General features: G+C 44.1%; 1 protein-coding gene across 1 annotated transcript; it reads right to left on the bottom strand.

Annotated features, from left to right (window-relative positions):
* Window positions 1-222: 222 nt before the first annotated feature.
* DHRS7 (dehydrogenase/reductase 7) lies at window positions 223-19,329 on the bottom strand. Its single transcript, XM_054634587.2, has 7 exons — window positions 19,121-19,329; window positions 13,770-13,922; window positions 8,240-8,346; window positions 7,710-7,949; window positions 2,571-2,693; window positions 956-1,171; window positions 223-434 (listed from the first exon to the last, which is right to left on the bottom strand). Exons 1-7 carry the CDS (start codon window positions 19,254-19,256, stop codon window positions 399-401), a joined length of 1,011 nt encoding a protein of 336 aa, XP_054490562.1. The 5' UTR covers window positions 19,257-19,329; the 3' UTR covers window positions 223-398.
* Window positions 19,330-20,745: the final 1,416 nt, after the last annotated feature.

Below are 20,745 nucleotides of genomic sequence, written 5' to 3'. Positions count from 1 at the left end.
GACCAGACACCCTTACCCTCTATACCACAGCCTTCTTCTGGTGGGGTTTTGTTAATCAACGTGAATTAAGAATGAAAGTGAGGGAAGCAGGATCCTGGGGTCTATCATTTTAGGTTGCTCACCAGGTATTTGCCTGGTTAGAGCAGCAGCCCAGCCTCTCATGTGTTTGAGTCCTTGTAAGCTTAAAAATTCAGCCTGTGGGAATTTGACATGAAACAGGTGTGTTTAGAAAGAGATTTTTATTTAGTCAAGTATGTCATCAGCTTGGTAGATCTGTCAAGTTACAGGATGACAGAGACATAACAAAACCAAAAAAAAAGCTGTTGTTTGCAGTCATGCAATATGAAAAGTTTCTCAGCCTTAGCCCAAGTACAGCAGGATTTCTTACACACTCGTCCTTACTTCCTCTTCCTTGAATAGGAGGCATCAGCATCCTGGGGAGAGAGGAGATCAAATCAGTATTTCCCCACCCTGTGTTAAAAACAACATTGGAGTGAAAGACTTCCTTTGAAACAGCTTGTGACCATGGGCAGTTAGAGGGTTAAAGCACAAAGTTTTAAGCTGCATGTGCCACCCTTACTTTTCTATTTCCTGTACTTGATTATTTACTTGAGGTGCTTTTGTGGAGCTGTACTTCAGCTCTCCACGTGTCCCCAAGCTCCTTGGGTGAGACACAGGCTCAGTCACCCTTTCCCTGCTCTCAGAAGAGCTTCTCCAATGGGTCTACAGCCCATTCTTACTGTCATATATGCATTTAATTTATGTCATATGGGGTCAATAAATGTACACACTGTGGATAACTGCAACACTTTCTATCCCAAAAGTCTTAAGCAATGATCCTGCCCCGCACATCAGGGCTCTAAATGTGCCTGAGGAGCAACGCAATCCCAACAAACATTCCCACAGCAGAGTGCAACAAGCAAGCGGGGGGGAGAGGGGCACTCTGCACACTCACAATTCCACTCTTGAAGTTCTGAATCCTCCTCTTGCCCATCCTGTTCATGAGCCACCAGGCCCAGGTGGGCGCGTACTGCCACAGGTAGCACACGGCCAGGTAGGGGTGGTCGCTGATCCAGGCCTCCTTCACGTCGTTGGCCACGCTCACCAGGGTGAGGCGGGCACAGCGATCCGTGGGCATCTTGTGGGACTGGTCCCCGCTGTTCTCGATGGACTGAGGGGGGCACAGAGCAGGGAGGGGTTACAACTGCAGCCCTGGCACTGACAGAGGGAGGAAAAGGGACACACTCCATGCCACAGATATATTCCTCCTTGTTCCCCCACAAGAACTCACCCAGAGACTGGGGAGGGGAACACATCCCTCACTATCCTCTGGTTTTCAGTGTGGGAACACTTTCCACCTTCCTTTTGCTCAAATTTTAACCCTTTTAATTAATACCTCTACTGATGGGTCAAAGGTTAACAAAAATGCATCTCCAAGCTCTATTCTGCTTCAGCAGGGCTTCCACTTGATGGGGATTGTTGAACAAATTCCCCCATCTGCAGCTCTGAGGAATGGGAACTCCCCAGTTCCCAGCTGTGCCTGCCCCATTTTACACTACAAGTTACTCAAGTACCCAAGTGAGTAGGTGAGGTCACATTCCCCATAAACTTAAATATTCCTGCCAGTTCTCTCCATCTCAACCAAGAGAGCAGCAGCCAGCTGCTTTGGAGCAGGGACATCAGCCTGTCTTGTCACTGCATTATGTAGTGAACACAAACCACAGCCCTGTGAACTTGTGCACATTTCACTCAGCAATAACAGGCTACTCTAGCAATCTGTCCTTCTGTTTCACAGGGCAGAAGCAGTCCTGGTCTAGATTTGCTCCTCCTCCCTGGTCTTCTGCCACACTGAAATCTGAGGAATGTGTTTTGCAACTTTCACCATTGTTCAAAAAGTACATTTTTTCTTTCACGCAAGTCAGAAGTTTTGCAACACAAAAATCGTTCCAGAACTCGATTCAACAATGGGAGATCCCCTCCCCCTCACTGGTGGGTCATCCTGAGCTTCAAATCGATTGAATTTAGGGCAGATTACAGTTTGATGTATCACAGTAGCAATTTTTGCCAGCTGCTTTGTCAGACAGCCTTTACTAAAAGCCATTGTGCAGTTGGAAGGTTTTGCTTTTCCTCCTGGAACAATCCCTAACAGGAAAGGAATGCACAGCTCGTGTCAGCTGAGCCAGGGCTGTGCCAGCAGCGTCACCCAGCAGGGCACAGCGTGACCAGGGCAAACAAAACCCTACCTGTGCAGCAAGGACAGCACTCCCCAGCAGAACTGTCTCCAGAAAATCCTGGCTTTCCCCCCCAGAACTGCAGCACAGGGGCTGTACAGCACATTTTACTTTACTTGGGTTGTTTGTGTTGGAAGAGAGAAGGAATAGCAATTATCAAACTTGATACCACCAAGAATTACAAGATATACACAGTTCTGCACCACTCAGAGAGCATTTCTTGGTAAGAAGACGAGGTTAGTGTTTGCAGGGAGGACAAAACCAGACAAAATACCCCACAAAAGGATCACAGGCCCCACAGCAGAAGTTGGGTTTGTCACAGCAGAACTGAGTCCTTACCTTTGCAAGATTCTCAGTAAAGACATTTTGGATGATCTGGGACTGCACAGGCCCTGGGCAGATTTGGATTATGCTTATCTCAGGGTAGTCAGTCAGCTCAGTCCTCAGAGAATTAAAGAACCCCTAGAAGACAAAAATAGAGTTAAATCTTCCTTTCCCATGTTTTCTGCAAGGTTTAGCTGATGACATCTTATCATACAAATTTATACTGTAAAGATAACAAGATTCCACTACAAGCAATTCCTTCCATTTTCTTTGACTTTTCACACTCAATGTCTAATTTAGCATTTTAGCAGCAGTTACAGACATTGATCTATAAACCAGTGAGGAATCCATCCTCATCTGACCAAATACCCAGTAATTTCTCTAAACTACAGCCAAATTCTGCTGTCCCTGTACTGAGGACAAGCCCTACTGTTTGGCAGTGGAAATGCCACCAATCCCAAGTATTGCAATATCATGGAAATTACCTTTTGCAGGTCAATTGCTGTTTGGGGTCACAGTAAAGAGTTTATACAGTTTCTATGAAGTAAGTGACACTGGTTTATGTAAGAAAAGGACGAAAATTTTCACATAGCAAAGTCAAAAATGCACCCTGATGCTTCAGGGGGTTAATTTGCAGCACTGAATTTGCTACAGAGTTTGAAATTGTCAGTCACATAGATACAAATCTTATTTCAGCTCAGGAATATGCTACCAGTGGATCCAAGTTAAACCAAAATTACAAAAATTGTGAGTACTTCTTTTCTGTAAGCTAAGAGAATACAAGGTTTTCTGAATCTCTGTAGCAATGCATATTTAGACAGCAACTATTATGGGAAACATGGCCAGTTCAGAAGGGTGCATTGCACCAAAGCTGTGGTCAAGCACTCTGGAGGATGATTTAGCCACCACACCATCATGTCTTATCTTTGGCCTGGCTACCAGCAGCCCCCTGTATCTATTCCAACACATAATTCTGTGTCACAGCAGAGACACAGAGTGAGCACAGGCTGATAAACTTCTCCCACTGTAGTAAAATTTTATCACTTTACTCCCATCCAGCTTGGGAGGAGGGCTGGCTGCCCCAGAGCTCTTCCCTGAGCAGCAACAGAGACTAAAACCAGTCAGATCTGGGCCTGTGGTGACACAGAACCAGCAGCTGGGACAAGCCACCAAAGCTCAGCAAGGAGCAGCACACTCTGACCAACAGCAGGGGCTCCAGTTTCCCAGTGGCTGCTGGCTAATTCCAATTGATGGATTCCATACAGGCTTTGCAGTTCAGTTCCTAAAAACACTGAGCAGGAATTTAAAATTGTGAGTACCCACAGGCCCCAGATCTGGGGCTGGATCTTCACAGCATGTCAGCAAAGCCTGGAGAGGATTAAATCCTAATACTGGAAACTGATGTGCTCCTGGACAGATGGGAATATGCTCCTGGACACCCAGCAGTTTTGGTTTAAAAATCCAGGCCCTCCCCTGGTTCCCCCACCCTCGTGTGCACAAGCAGGGCAGTTTTATCCAGCACTCCAGGCTAATCCTACATCCCAACCTGCACTTTCCCCATCCCCTTCCTTCCCTGAGGGACCCTGAGCCCACTTGTTCCAGAAAATCCCCAAACCCCCAGGTTATGCAGTGCTGTCACAAAGGTGGGGACTCAGTCCAGCTGAGGATAAAATCACACCTAAAAAGGCACACAAAATCACACCTAAAAAGGCACACAAAATCCCACCTAAAAAGGCACACAAAATCACACCTAAAAAGGCACACAAAATCACACCTAAAAAGGCACACAGACCCCCACTTGCCCACCACTCCCTGCCCCTTGGAGGTGAGAACAGAACTGGCTCCCATTTTGCCTGAAGGGAACACACTCAAGATGCACTTCCAGGAGTCAGGGAGGTGGAAGAGCATTTGTCTGGGAATGCTGGGATGGAAGGGAAGCCAGAGCACAGCTCAGTCACTTTTGACAAAGCTCCTCCACCTGCTCAGATGCTGGGAGGCTCCTGGGATCCAAGCTGTACCTAAAACTGGGCACTTGAGCAGCCACACAGAGGCACAGAGCAGCAGCAGGCAGCTCCAGGGCACTGCCAGGGTGCCAGGGTGATTCCATTAAAGGCTGCACAGCCTGTAAACATGAAATGCAAGTAGCCAGAGGTGCCAGCAAGCTCCTGGTCCTGCTCTGCAGCCATTCTGCTGTCCCTCATCCTTCCCTCGTGCTGCAGCTCCACCAGACAAGTGGCACAGCCTCACCAGCAGCACAGGAGGGCCAGGACACTCACCCACCCTAAATCCTGGCTGAGGCACACTGCCAAGGGCCTCCTGAAAACCAGAATCTCACACAGACTCAGTCCCCTCTGGGGACATGGTTTTTAATTCCTTATCCTTGATATTCAAAGATAGCTGGTATGAAATTCCTCTGCTTCCTCCCAGAAGAGAAGCTTTCAATTCCTCAGCAAGAAAAATAAGGGCTTCCTCTTATTGAAATTCAGGCAGGGCCAGACCCAGGTTTGGGAGCAGTAAAGGAACTCCAATGCAAGAGGAAGAACCTGAGTGTTTCCACCAAGCCCAGAGTGAAGAATTTCCACTAAAAACCAGACAGTGAACAGAGAGAGGAGCTGCTGCTGCCCAGTCCATGTGCTGAGACCAGTTCCTGATGAAGGAACATTTTGAAGGCCACCATTCCTGATCCATGGCACCAAGCAGATGAATTACAGCTGGGTGAATGGCACAGGAGCTCCATGAGCATCATCCCTCCAGGAGGAAAACTGCACCAGGCAGATGCAGACTCCTGTGGGCTTGACTCATGCTCTAACAGCACTCCCAGCACTGGAATAAAGGGTAATTTCATCAGAAGAACATTGTTATGAAGAATTCCAGTTGGCAGGAATCAAAGCATGATTGTTTCTAGGACAGATTCTAATTCCAGGCAGAATTCCTTCCTTCCTCCTACAACTGCCATTTAAAGGAATTTTTTTAAACTCCAAAAATAAACCCAAACCAAAAAACCAACAAGAAAAAAAAAAAAAAAGAAAAAGAAACACAACAAGAAAAAAATACACAACAAGAAAAAAAAAACCACAAGAAAAAAAAACCCAACAAGAAAAAAAAGCAAGGAAAAAAAAACCAAGGGAAAAAACCCACAAGAAAAAAAAACCAACAACAAGAAAAAAAACCAAAAAAACCAAAACCAAACAAAACCAAGTAAAAGGAAGGATTTTTTCAAAAAGAGGTGTAATTAACTTTGCAGCATTAAGTGTGTCAGTTGTGATAGACTTCAAGGCATGAATTAAAAAATACCAAAACAAGCCAAAAAACACAACAAACAAATCCATGTCAGATGGGCTCACATATTTAATAACTGGTGGCCAAAAAACAACCCTCAAGAAGATCTTATAATACAGGACAGGTGGATACTTGCTGGGAAACCTGAACAGGAAAAGCACCACTTTTTGCTTTGGCTTATTTTTCCCCTCCCTTCTTCCAGTCTCTCTTTTTGGTCACCATCAGAAATGGGCTATAGGGCTAAGGAATTCTGCCATTCCTACAGAATTCCTTTAGCTGAACTGCCCTGGTGAAGTTTGTTCTTTCAAAAAAGTTTTTTCTTCTTTTTGGGGGCTTCATGCCCTCATCTAGCTGTAACTCCAGACTGATCAAACACTCTCAGGCAGAGTATTTCCAAAGCCAATATTGCAAGCCCTGTTTCAACACCTGCAATTAGTCTTTCTAGACTTACTGGGAAAGAAATAAGGAAGGAGGTTTGGAGTCTGGCCTAGTTATTGAGTAGAGATAGAAGCTAATAAAGATAGAAGCAGTTCAGTCAGTTTATTTCAATTAATTTTAGTAAACTATCTCTTTAAAGCTTTATCTGTGCTCTCAATCTTAACATGAGATTGAGAATTCTGAGTATTTTTAAAGCAACACATGAATTCCTCGTGCTCTGCAATTAATTAGCCATGCTTAGCCCAGCTGCACCACACCCAAAGATAATTCAACTGAAAGAACATTTATTAAATAAAAGAGCATGAAGGGAAGTCAGGCTTCTGCTCATTGCATTCTTCTAATTTTAATCTACCAGGCTTAACCCAAAAGCTGGCCTGTAATGGGCAATTCCAGCATTGCCACTCCAGGGAAAAGCAGCAGATCTCTCCCCATCACTAACTGAAAATGTTTTTTAGCAGAGATCTGTCACCATATTCTACATCTTATATTTTCAAGAGGCTTTGCAGTGTCAGCCACTTGTTACATTTTTGTTGTTGCTGGTCAAATTGTCAAAAATATATTGATCCCTTGGCTTAAGCAGTTGTTTGTTCTGTTCACGTGCTGAAATGCAGCAGGGAGTAAGAAGCTGCCAGATTTTAAACCACCACTGAGCACAGCTGAAGTTTGTTTTACTGACATCAAGATGTACATTAGCAGGAGGCCAAACAGTGGTGAAAGACAAATATGCCCAAACAAATTTACAAGTTAAACAAGAGATTCCTCAATGATACAGGCAGAAAGTTTTCTGAACTCCTCTTTTATGTTTTTCTACTCCAGTGACACTGCTTTCAAAAACTTTTTCCAGGCAATGTTGAGTGCTAAGTGTCAGGCAGAAGGTAACTTCCTGTGGCACTGGGAGCTGCCAGCTCTTCACACCACAGAAAGACACAACTCTTGGGAAGAGTCTTTCAGCTGCTCCCAGATGGATCAGGAGCTCTCATTTCTCTGAGCAGTCTGCCTTACCACTCACTGTTCTCATTACACTGTCCTAAAAATCTCCTCAAGTTGTAAAACTCTCACCAGTGACTCTCCCTAAAATAATTGAGAACTTTAGGGCTCTATATACAACAGAATAATGCTCTCATAGAGGTATTCCCTCACCTGAAGGGCAGAGGCTGAGGTTTTGTGGAATTTCACACTGAAATTTAACCATGTAATGGTTAGAACCAACTAAGCTGGCACTTGCATTCCAGTCAGGGGAAAAAAATCAACAGTGGGAGCTATTTCACATTTCAGAGCAAATTAATTCTAAAGGAACTTCCAGTACCTGAGCATGTTGCATATGCTGTGTGAAATTTCAGGTGAGACTTGTGTTTTCTGCACAGAACAAACCCCTCTGCTGCAACACTGGCACTGGTCCTCTTAATTAACTTAATTAACTTCCAGCCTGTAACTCACCTGCAGCGCGTGCTTGCTGGCACAGTAGCCGGTGGCAAGAGGAGCTCCCATGATGCCCATCACACTGCTGACAGTGACAATCTTCCCTTTCTTCCTCTGGATCATGTGGTTCAGGACATACTTTGTCAGGGAGATGGTGCCCAGGTAGTTGAGCTCAATGATGGCATTGTAGACATCCAGGTTGGTGTCCACGAACAGGGAGCGCTGTGAGCGCCCACCATTGTTGACCAGAACATCAATCTCCAGAGAGATGAGAGGATAAATTAATATAAACACAATTCCCTTTAATATTTGTGCTTCCTCAGGCAATTCAGTTCAGTTTAGACCTTGGGAAGGACCAGTGATTATTTGTTTGTTGCTGAAAACCAGAAGCAAGCAACAGAAGGGATAAAAATGCAGGTACTTTTTGGCAAGTTTAATGCTGAAGAAAGGTGTAGACACTTCTGAATTTATCATACAGTGACATATGAGCATAAATGCAGGTGCAGGAGACAAAGAAATAAAAGTTTAACCCCAGAAGCACATCTTACCTTGCCAAAGTGCTTGAGCACACTGTTGGTGGCAGCTTCATGAGAGGATCTGTCAGTCAGGTCGAGACGCAGAACTAGGATATCGTTTTCACTCAGGCTGCTAATCTCTAAAAAACAACCATAAGGGAATGGGAGCTGATAAGATTCCCAAAGTCAGAACTGTGGGAAACATAATATGCTTTTCAACACCACATTTTCACAAAGAAGACACCAAGAAACCATAACATCAAGCTGGAAATAAAATGCTTGCTTTGTTTTCATTTTGACCCCCACACAGAATCTATTTTTAATCTGTTCCTGCCAAATGTTTTTTTCCACTATGTTTTTGTATGTGAAAAGCCTGACTTTATAAACAGGCTTTGTAGCACAATACAGAAGTTTCACTTCTCCAAATAAATTGCAATAGTTAGGAGTAAAATCCAGCTGAAACTTTTCACTGGGGGATTCAGAAGCTTATTGGGGGCCCTGACAGGGATGTCAACAGGTCAAGCATGTTTATTCCTGACAACAGGACTTGTACAATTCACACCCAAAACACAGCATACAAACCTGAGCAGCTATGAGGTAAAGCCTATAGAAGCTGAATTTTGGGGATTTTTTGGGAGGAGGTAAATGGCTTTTGTTTAACTGACAGCTTTTAACATACCCATGCCCTGAAATAAAAGTCAGCTGCCATCAAGTTCCAGCCTTTTTGTCACGTTTTTCCCCCACTGTCTCTTCAGAACAACTGACCTTTTCCACAGAAGGCATTTCTTGAGCAGTGATTTGTTACCCTGGGGTTTTGGGGCAGATGACTCACAAAAACAAAATCTTCATCATTTCAAGCTTTTTTTAAACTACATCTAACAAGAATTTTTACATGATTTCTATTACTTTGTTAGTGCTAATTTTTTTTCCTAAATCAATTCCTAACCACATCTAGGTATGGTGGCTCCCCTTTAAGCAGCTTCCCTCTTCAGAGCCCCAAGCTTTGACTTTTTAATTACTACTTCTTGCAAATATAGAGCAAGTTGAACTTTGTCTTAACAGTGATATAGAAATAAAGAGGTTACTTAAACCCACAAGTTGCCTCTGTTCAAAGGTCATTAGTATTTAAGCCACTGGTTAAATAAATAAATAATAAACCAAACTGTCTGGTTTAATGTTAGCAATGTTTCCATTTATTGCTCCCTCCAACTGCTCCATGTGCATTTTCTCCTCCATTTCTTCCAGAAATACAGCAGTAAAATGTAGTTGAAGCTGCCCTCTGAGGGGCACACCTCTGCCTGTGCTGCCTGAAGCAGATTTGCACAGCTGGTACCTGCTGGGGTGTGGATATTTCTGCCATGGGTTAACAAGACCACAGGGCCAGCCCAGCCATGAAATCTACACAGGGGAGAAAGGAAAGAGCAGAGCAAGAGACACAGGCTGCTGGTAAGGAAGGAAGTGCTCTTTTATAAGAAGTTAGAAACGTCTGACATCAGGAAACTTTAAACCAGAAACCTCGAACAGGATTTCCACATTCAAACTGTGCATCTCCAGCAGCTTCCTTAGTTCTTTCTAGGGTGAGGGGTCCTTACTTCAGGCACTCCTCAGACAGCTTTTACAAAACCCATTCCTGTTACCCTTTTCTGAACCCCTTCTCCCATTCACTGTGCCATTGTTTTTCTGGCTGATGACCAGCACTGTGCCTGGTGCAGAAGGTCCCAATTTCTGCACTGCCAGAATGGTGCTCCTTGTTGCTTTTACCTACAAACCCTAATATTCCACTGCTCCTCTTGCCTGCTGCCAAAGTGAGGTTTTTAAGGGAACAGTTATGAAATCCAGAAAAAACACTTGGTCCCAAGTGGGAGACCTTAATTTAAAGTTCATTGCTTGGATTTCAGATCAGCAACTCTTTTCAATACATGTTAATCCCAGGTAGCAGTTTCTCATAACATGATAAACACCATAGCTCAGAGTAGTATTTTCCAGCTCTTCTGCATTTCCTCTTCTTTCTTTTCTTTCTCCCTTGTATAAATGCCCTTCAACAGAGGCTGAGCTTTCAGCAGAGGCTAATCAACATGACCTCCTAGGGTCCATTTCAACCTCAATTACTGTATAATTCTTGAACTTATGGTTGCCTGTCACTCATTTGGCCTATCCATAATTAAATCACATTTGACCTTTGCCAAACAGAGAAACATCTCCTCCTACTTTTTTTTCTTTTTAGCATTTTTGAGAGAAAACAGCCTACAACATTTCTGAGAAAAGAAAGAGTGGTTAGGGGAAATAGAGAAGCCTCTTGCAGGAGCTGAGTGAGTTATACAAGTTGTTTTCTCTCCCTCATGTCCAAGTGCAGTGAAGTGTTGAATTGGCATATGCATGACTCAACAGGGATTACCTCTCCCTCACTCTCTCTTTCTCCCCCTCAGCTTTTAAGCAGTGTAGAATGCACAAACCTGTACCACAGGGTGGTGTCACTAAACTTTGAACAAGATATATGTGCTTGTTTCTGACACAGCTCAGTTGCTGCAGTGTCCAAGCTCTTCAGCGGGCGTGTTGCAGCACATGAGCTCCAGTTATGCCCCATAAATCAGCCAAATTCACACTGATGTTGCACATTGCTGCTCAGGCTTCACCCACCCCATTCAAACCTTACAGGACAGTCCTGAACTCAGCTGCCAAGAGAAAACATGCAGGTGGAAGCAGGCACAGGCCACCCAGGAAGCACATGGACAAGCATGCAGAGATGGAATCAGGGAGAGCAACACCCAGGCGGAGCTGAAACTGAAATTTCCACTGGAGTTGAGGAACGTGACAGGCAGCAAAGGCTTCTCAGGTGCAACAGCAACAAAAGGGAGGCCAAAGACAGAGTGAGCTCACAGCTGGACAGGGATGGTGAGGAAGAAATGATGAAATGCACAGAAAAACCTGAGGTACTCAATGCCTTCTTTGCCCCAGTCTTCTCTGGCAAGATCTCCTCTCAGGTCTCCCACACTCCTGAGGCTACACTCTGGGGAAAGAAACACTACCAGAGTCAGACAAATGAGGGACAAAATGCACCTACAAGCAGGGCAAAATCTGCATCTGTGATTTACAAGAGCTGACCAATGTCCCTCCTTTCTGGAATTTTCTAAGTGGGGTAGCACCCCAGGGACAGCAAGAAAACAAATGCCACAAAGCCTAACCTCAGTCCTTTGGAAAATGACATGGCAATTCCTCCTGAAAGCAATTTCCAAGGAAGTGGAGGACAAGAAGGTGTGTGGGAAAACCCACCATGGATTTAGCATGGCCATATACTGCCTGACCAAGTCAATTGCTTTTTGTGATCAGCTGTGGCATCCCTCCATGATCAATATGTTGGAATATCTTTGCTAATGACCCACATGATGGGAAAAAAACCCACAGATTTTCATAAAATTTTGATTTAACATCAAGTTCAGAGGAGCAGTCCTGCTGCAGGGCTGGACTGCCATGCAGAGGCACCTTAACAAGTTCAAAGAATAGTTTGACAAACCTCATTAAGCTCCATTAATTAAAATGCAGATTTTCACACCTATGACAGGACATAGAAGCTGGCTGTAGAAAACAGGAACTATCATAGAATAGTTTAGGTTGGAAGGGACCTTAAATGTCACCTCATTCTAAACCCCTGCCATGGAGAGGTCAGGTTGCTCAAAGAATCATCCATCCTGGCCTTGGATGCTGCCAGGGATGGCACAGCCACAGCCACTCTGGGTAACCTGTCCCAGGGCCTCACCAGCCTCAAAAGAAAGAATTTCTTCCAAATATCTCATCCAAACCTGGCTGCTGTCAGTTTAAAGCCATTCCCCCTTGTCCTGTCACTTCCTGCCCTGGTTATGTTCCTGTGTCACTGAAGAGTTTCCAATATTCCTACTAATCAGACCTCCAGTTAAAGCAAAGTTCATGAGCAAACATTTGCAAAGCACAGGGCTAAATAAGACTTCCAAGGATATGTGTGGCACAGATCAGACATTCACAGGGCCAGTGGAAGTTGGCAGAGGCAGAAATCTTTCACTATAGGACACGAAATAACACGATGCACACACAGCTCTCCCAAGGTAAAGTGCACCTTTAATTTCTGACTCCAACATTTACAGATTTCCAAAAGTGACAGTGGATTGGAGGGTGACAGTGCCACCTCTCCAATGACACTGGACAAACCAGCAGTCCATCAAATTTCTCCTCCTCCATAAAAGAATGCAAAACAATAAGTTATTTACAGAAAGTGTGTGAGAAAGTTTGTTACAAGAATGTAAACATCAGAAGGCTTAGAAAAACTTAAATCAGGGCAACAGAAATCATCTCAGATAAATCAATGCTCTTAGCCCACATGACTTGAAATAGTATTTCTGAATATTCCTTAGCACACCCCACAGGTATTTCCTGAAAGTGCCCATCCAGGATTGCAGCTGCTGCCAGCCTGTCTCATGTCATCAATTTTGCAATCACAACAAACAGCTGTGGACGCAAATGGTGTTGCAGATTTCTGCTGACCATTGCATCACACAGCACTGGGATTTTGTCACAATTGCCACTTCACCACACTGTCATCACATGTCCCCTGCCTCTTTTTAAATATCAGACTCTTCAGGTGACTGCTTTTTGGAGCCCTCAGAAAATAAAACCAGGATAAAAGGAGTTGTGCATTTTTGAAAGTTCCTTGAAAGCTTTTCTGAGTAGGCTGCTGCAACTTTCAGCTTTCTAGACATGTCTAGGTGCTAATCCAAGAAAAACATCTGATTATTCTCTAGCACACATTCCAAGTAGACTGTGGACATTCTGTCAACATTGCTAAGACTGAACTCTTGGTGTGATAACACATTCCACATAAAATACTCCATCCTGAGCTATAGAGGATAAATAGTCTGAAAAAATGCATAATGTTAATCATGTTCAAACCCTCTATCTATCAGTGTGAATTAACTGCCTATTCCTCTTGCTGCCAAGCCAGAAAACAGGAGGGAAAAAGAGAAACAGGAGGAATGAAGCCAGATCATTGAGTCATCAGGCATATGAAAACTAACTGGAAGATAACTGGAATAGTTAAAAATTTTGCTCCACCATTTTTCTTCTTGATTACAGGAGATCCTCCTTCTTCCACATTCTTAGAACAACTTTTTCTGAACATTTTTATTAGTCTTTTCCAAAGAGCAAAGTCAGTTTTCTCTCTGCCTGTAACATGCACAAACCTGAAGAAAGAATATTTCTTAGCAGCAAGCAGCTAGGTGGTTTGGTTCTTTACAGGATGATACCCCTGGGATTGTTTCCTCCATTCCCCACAGTTTTTATTCCATTTCTTAATCTAATACCTTACAAGAGCACTTGCAACTGATAACGAGATTTTTAGGTAGCAGTGCCTTATGTAGGAAGTTGAAATGCGTGTCTATACAAAGGCTTCTCACTCTACAAAAAGAAGATACCAGCTCTGTACAAAGTTGAATTTCCTCATTAAATTTATTCTGGTGATATGTGGGTTAGTGTTCCTGTGGCAATCCCAGCCCAGCCAGGGTGGAACTGCTGGCATGGAGTGCCAGGTTGTACTTACGAAGGCATTTCTTTTTCACTCTCTGCAGCTCATCCTCCCTCCTGGCAGAGATGGCAAGCAAGGCTCCCAGCTTTGCCAGCTGGTAAGACAGCTCTTCTCCGATGCCACTCGAGGCTCCCGTCACCCAGACAACCTTGCCACGCAGTTCATGTTCTAGCAAAAGAACCAAGACAGCAGTTCACACATTGCCAATGCTAGGATAAGCATCTAACTCACTGCAGGGGTGGAATCTGGTGCTGTTTTTAAGAAATATGCTCGTTTTGGGGGGTATTACAGAATGCTGACTTCTTTATGTTTTAGTCACATGCAGTTGTGAAATTGTTCATAGTTGTTCTGTTGCCATTTGAACTTTGTTCCAAGGCTGATCTGAATAAACACGAGTTATTTACCTGAGGGAAGGAATCTGATTGCATTTCTGCAGGCCATCCACACATAAAAATTCCACTAACCTCATCAAAAACCGTTTCAGAGAAAAAGGGGAAAGAAAATTCTTGGAATCGACAGGAAACAGTTACTGTACTGCAAATACAAACAAAAGCCTAAGCAATTCTTTCCAAATAATGTCTCATCCCAAAAAATGTTCCAGGGTAATTGCTGACTGAGTAAAATTCTCTGAACAGAAAGACAGCTAATCACAAAAAATGGGTTTCCATCCTCTTTGTTTAGGATCTGCTGCAGGTTAGCTCCTGCACTGGCCAGGGCACAGTACACAGAGTTCCCAAGGTGTAAATTCACACCTGGATTCCCCAGCTCCTGCCCTGACACGCTTTTTTAACCTGCAGTAAAATTAAGAGCATCTTGCTCTGTTCACAGCTCTGCTGATAATGCCTGTTCCCACTTGTCTACAACCATCCCCACTCCATGGTACACCTGGGCACTGGGAAAAGCCTTTGCCCTCCAGACCTACATCCAAAATCATCCAATACCACAGATGGCTGAAAAATCACTCAGTTAATTCCAGAACATGATTAAGGGATGAAAGATCACAAGTGTCAGAGCACTTTCCAGAAGGAATCGTTGCCTGACACGTGTCTGTGTTCCTCAAGATCAGCCACAGTGAATATCAGTCTTGGGGAAAATCTGACTCACTCAGAGCACTGCTGACAGGAGCTCTTCCCTCTGTTTCTCAAGTTTGTGCATTCCAACATCTAGCCAACCAAGAAAGATTTCAAGGCATAATTTAAATATCAGAGCCAAATGCAGTTCCTGAGACTTAAAGCCAGTTCCATTCTGAAAAGGCTCAGAGTAGCATTTTTCAGCTCACTGAAATTTAACCACTAATTTAATTTAGAAAAAAATACTCTTTTTCACTGTGGCTGACACTGCTTCTACTTCCTGCTCTCTCCAGTAATCAGTTCCTGGTTCTCTCTACACCACACTGTGTTTCAAATTTCTACTTTTGGAGTCCTAATGACACAAATCCCACAAAGAGACCAGCACCAAAACCCTTCAGACAAAAGCAGTGAGCACTCAAAACTGGCTGTCAGAGCTCAGCTTGACTTTGTGGGGCTGGCAGTAAGTATTATTTGTCTTCTCTTAAGCTGACTGCATTTCAGCCAAAAAAATCCCTCCTAAACCCAGGCTTTTGTGGCTTGGGGTTGTTTGGAGTTTCTTGTTTCTAAAAACACTAACAACAGCAACAGGAGTCACTTCCCAAGGGAGAGATGTATTCTAAGGTTATGAACTAGGGATGTGGAAAGAGATTCTGTTGAAGTTGCAGAAATATCCACTGTGTTCATCATTAGAACAAATGGCTGTTGTCTGTAAAGCTTATCCACACCCTTTCCCAACAGTTTTATTCCAACATATTCCAAATTTATTGAATTAAACACAATAAACTCAGGAGTTTGCCTCTCCTACAACATTTTTTTCCTGAAAACCCAGGCAGACAAACACTACACAAACAAAACACATGAATGTAATTTCAAAACAACACATGAATGTAATTTCAGCCCTGCTTACCACACTCATTCCTCTTGCTACTGAAAACAAATGGGCTTCCTCCTCCTACCACTTAGTTTCCCTGTTCCCAACCTGTCTTGGGCAGCTTCTCAGCAGTTATTCAGGATCTTGTTCTGTGAACAGAATAATTAACTGAGATAAGGAGAGTTTTCCCACCAGTTCCCCAGAGCTGATCTTTACCAAGCACTGAGCTGCTGAGAGTTAACACAATGGGAAATCTCAAATGCTGGTGGTGCAGAACCAGTACCAAACCATCAACTTTGCTCCAGAATAAATGTCCTGTTGTTGCTGGAAATAAGTTTAAAAATTAACCATGCCAAATTAAAAAATAAAAGTAGATGATGCCATTACTAACCATTAACTCCTGTGCTACAAGGCATAACAAATGAGAGCCTGAACTGACTAGCACTGCAAGCAACCCAAAAAGTTGTTTTGTAGTTCTGCTTAGAGTTTTTTCCAACATTTCACAGCTCTTATAGCACAAGGCTGCCAGGTCATTACTTTCAGGAAAATTATTAGAAGTGGGGAAGTTTAAAACAGAACATCTACCCCAGAGCCCTAAAGGATCATACCATTATTCTTAAATTTAAGAGCAAGGCTTTCAGACATGGAAGGTTCATGTTCATGGAAGGTTCACCCTTAGCTTGATAATATTAAGCTGCCTGTGAAAAGCACAGGGTTTAGGGTGACTTCTATGCACTCAGAAAAACACAACACAGAAGGAAAGGCATCCAGCACCCAAAAATCCTTCTGTCCTGATCACACATGTATTCAGAGGATGGGAAGCAATTCAGCACCTGCCAATGAATAAATCCAAAAGTCAAATTTCCCTATAAAATTGAATCACTGGATTGGAACAAGTCTTACCTATATTAAGGCCTTTCTTTGTAATTGTAATTTATAGCACAAGAAACACAGGAGTTCAGTCCACTTTCTGCTAAATACATTCATCTCAAAGAACTTCAACAGCCATAATAACGTTGTAGAAGTGATAACACAAAATAATGACTGCAAGAGTGATAGCTCTAACACCACCTTTAATTAAAAATTAAGGGATCCACACATTATTTACCTAGGCATCCTACACTACATGCACAATATGGGGAGAAGGAAAAGGGAGAAGTTATTTGATGAAACAACTTTTCTATGTTTGTCTCTTCTGTTTTCCTGCCTGGTTTGTTAAATGGTACCATTTCAGTTAAATATTTTACTTAATAACAAGCACAGAGGCTGGGGGGAAAGGGGAAGTGGCCAAAACACTGCTGACCTCTTATGTTGATGAATTTTTGCCTGATTCTTTTTATATTACATGTTAAAATAACCCCATCATAAAATTACACTACACTGATCTTTGCATGCGAATTTTTAGACTACTTAAAGGGTTTCCAGGCCTTCAATAATTCTGAAGGCTACATTCAAATAACATTTTGTCTGCCCAAGAGAGCTCCTAGATCTTGATGCATATTGCACATAGATCCTTCAGGACAAAACTTCAATTCTGCTTGTATTAGTCAAGAAGTCAAGATTTATCTTACTTCTCTGCCCTGATTCTTTCCATGCTCTTTGCAAAGTCCACACACTAAGGTTTTTTGCAGTTTTGTTACAGCAAGGGAATGTTCTGATGGAGTTGATAAAAAGTTTGGGCTGAGTACCTAAGCAGCTGAGAGATTGTTCACACTGATTTAAATGCAGTATTTCTTAGAGCTGTATTACTTGTGCTAGTCCATCTAATGGAGAACAGAAAAGGATGCACACTTGCAGGAAACTTCTACTGAGAGCAGGAGATGTCTCAAGGATGCCTCAAGTTTGTCCTACTCTTCTCTCCAGCTGTTCCTCACACCAAACTTCACCTGCAGCACCATCCCCTAAGGAACCATGGTCCCAAGCTCAAACCTTCACTCCACCACTCCTGGTCCACCTTCATTCCATGCAGTCCCTTCTCCCTATCTCAACCCTACAACCCATTTCATTTCCCACATGGGATATTCAATTTCAATTCCCACATGGGATGTTCAATTTCAATTCCCACATGGGATGTTCAATTTCAATTCCCACATGGGATACCTTATAAGTGCCTCTCATCCCACCTTTTGTCCCCAGTCTCCACCTAAAGCACCCACAGCCAGCGGCTCACAGCAGGCACAAATCACCCCAGCAGGCTAAACTAAGCGGGGATATTCACAAATTTGTGCCTTTTCTGACCAAGAGTCTCTATGAAGCAAACAAAACCTGTGATTTCTAGGTTTTTGATTTCTAGGTTTCTAGGTCCAGAAATAGGGAGACTCGCAGTCAGAATAGAAAGCCCAACGGGAGCAAGAGCTGAAAGTGCCTGTCTGACAATGTTTCACTGAACTTTTGTCCCCCAGGTGAGCATGGCAGCACCTTTCAGAGATGCAGGGACAGTCCCCATCAGCATCCCGTGCCGGGGCTGCTCCCTGGAGCCGTTCAGAGCACAATCCACGGAACAGGAAACCCTGTCAGCCCCAGCATTAACCATACTCATGCTTACTTCACTGCCCACAGCCCTGGGAAAGCAATATCAGCTTGAAGATCGCAGAACAGGCTGGAGCAGCAGCTAAATAGGCTCCAAAGCCACTCATCCCGGTCACACGGGCCACGCACCCCATCCCTTCCCCAGCCTTCCTCCCACACTGTCCCCGTGCTCAGCTGCCCCGTGGGGCCCTGCCAGGACTGGGAACCTGCCCAGAAACTGCAAAACAAACAGTTCTGGCCCAAAGGAACCAGCCCTCGACCCACGGGAGCTCCCGAAGTGACTTTTTGGGAGCTGCTTTGCCAGCACGAGGGGCACCACGGCACCTTTGTTTTGCAGAGATAAACAAAACTCTACAACGTTTGTGAAGCTGGTATGTTTATTACAGCACTGGACGCATGTGGGAATCGTTTCTTTAAAATGACATGTGTACTTCTGGGAACATCGGGTCTTTTTTTTATCTTCTTCTCAAATACATATGCATACAATTTCACAACAGGTTCATACATATTTATTTTTACGAATTTTGCGTGACATTTGTCAGTAGTTTTTTCTTTACCAGAAAGAATTCTTAGGTCAGGTTGACCTGCTCTCACGGCAGTTTCTGTCTCTATCTCTCCCTTCCTTATCTCTGTCTTTCACTGAAGCAGCTTCTCTGAGCTCAGCCTCTTTGCAATCAGACTACACAGCAAGCTGCATACTTAACTTAAAGATGTACATTCTACCTAAATTAAAACGGATTTCTACCTTAGAAAATGTCTACTCTGCCTCACTTTATCCAGGTAAATTACACTTTTGGAGTATATTTATGACAACCGCACGGGACAGCCGATGCCACCAGCACCGCTGTGCTCCCCGCCGCCCCCTTTCCCGAGCGCCGCCCGGCGGGTGACATTACCTGGCTTCTTCCCCCACCTCTCGGCCCAGAGCAGCGTGAGGTCCCCGTCGGCCCTCAGCCATCGCAGCAGCTGCACCAGCAGCGCCAGGAGGGCCCCTCCGGCCAGCGCCAGGCACAGCGCGCACCCCCACGCCATGGCCAGCGCACCGCGGCCCACCCTCACGGCGCCCCTTTATCGGGAGCCGCCCCGCTGCCCGCAGCCAGCGCCGGCCTCCTCCCCTCCTCCCCGCCTCCCTCCCTCCCTCCCTTCCCTTCCACCCCCGTCCCTCCCTTCGCCGTCGCTCCCCGCCGGGCCCCGCGGCCGCCAAGGCTGCGGCGATAAGCGCGGGCTCCGTGGGGCACAGGCCGAGCGTGCGGCCGGGGGTGAAGGCCGGGCTCTGGGAGCGGAACCGCTTTGTGTCCCCTCCTGGCCGTGCCCCCAGGGCTGCCCGACCTTTCCCCGCTGCCCACCGCACGTCCCGGGCAGCGGGATAGCATCCAGGGCTTGGCTTCGGTGTGCAGAGACCGAGCGCTGCTCCGAGAACAAAAAACAGTTTCCCGTTTTCCTCCTGGCTGTGCCTGCGAGACACCGGCCATTCCTTTTCTCTCTGGAGCTCTCCGAGGGCTTCCAGTCCAGCTGCAGTCACCTCCAGCCCCTGTGACCCCCCCCCAGTCCCAGGTGTATTTGTTTTGGTTTAGGGTAAATTTTGGAGAGAACTTTTTAAAGGGTTTTTTTTAGGAAGTGTGAAAATGCATGTATTTTATGATTGGCTTTTCGCAAATATTAAAATGAATATTTATATGTGTTGTGTTAGAAAGTAATGCTGTATTAATTCTCTTAAGTACAGTGTTAAATATAGCTTTAGGTTATAAAAAAATGTTAAAATAGAAACTATGCTATGTAGGATACTTTTTTTTTAAAGAAAGGACTCACAGCGAGATAGCAGCCACAGAAGACCTGAATCTTTCAGAGAAAAAGAATTTAATGCTCCATTATCAGGAGAAACAAACTTCTTCCCACCTCGAAGGCGCTGTTAGGATTCAGAGGAAGAAGTTGAGATGACCAGACAGAATCCTGTATTTGACTGGAATTTATGCATCATGTATGAGGTGTATGAGTATGCAACAGGCTGTTGCTTTTAAGGGTTAATCCTCTGTTAACGTGCGTCCTTTTTCGGGCTCATGCTGCCCAGAAAAAGGTACCCGGACATCTGTAACTCTTCATTCTTATTGTCTCATATTGTCCTAATTCAAATTGTCCAAATTATTATTAATCTAATTGTATTACTATTTTTATAACCATTTTATTACTATTAAACTTTTAAAATTTTAAAAACAAGTGATTGGCATTTTCACAGGAAAGTAGATTTAATTGGTTTCTTTCCTTAACTGGTCTAGGAGAAATTTTTTTTTTTTTTGAGAAAAGTGGGAAAAAAAACTTGTTTATTAAAGAATAAAATTTTTTGTTGCTCTAAAAGAGATGACAAACTCAGAAAGTTTCTTTTCTGGGTTGCAGCTCAGCTTACTCAGATTCTTATCAGTCTTTTTGGTGCTGGAAACACTGTGGCTCAGGCCCAGCCCGGTGGGCTACAGGTGTGAGTTGCTGGTGGTTTTTTTTTGGTGTTTAGTTTAGAGCAGGTTTAAAC

Source organism: Agelaius phoeniceus, chromosome 6 (assembly GCF_051311805.1).
Source record: "Agelaius phoeniceus isolate bAgePho1 chromosome 6, bAgePho1.hap1, whole genome shotgun sequence".
Taxonomy (NCBI): Eukaryota; Metazoa; Chordata; class Aves; order Passeriformes; family Icteridae; genus Agelaius; species Agelaius phoeniceus.
The sequence above is the reverse complement of the archived record's forward strand: the minus strand, read 5'-3'. Positions and strand labels throughout refer to the sequence as shown.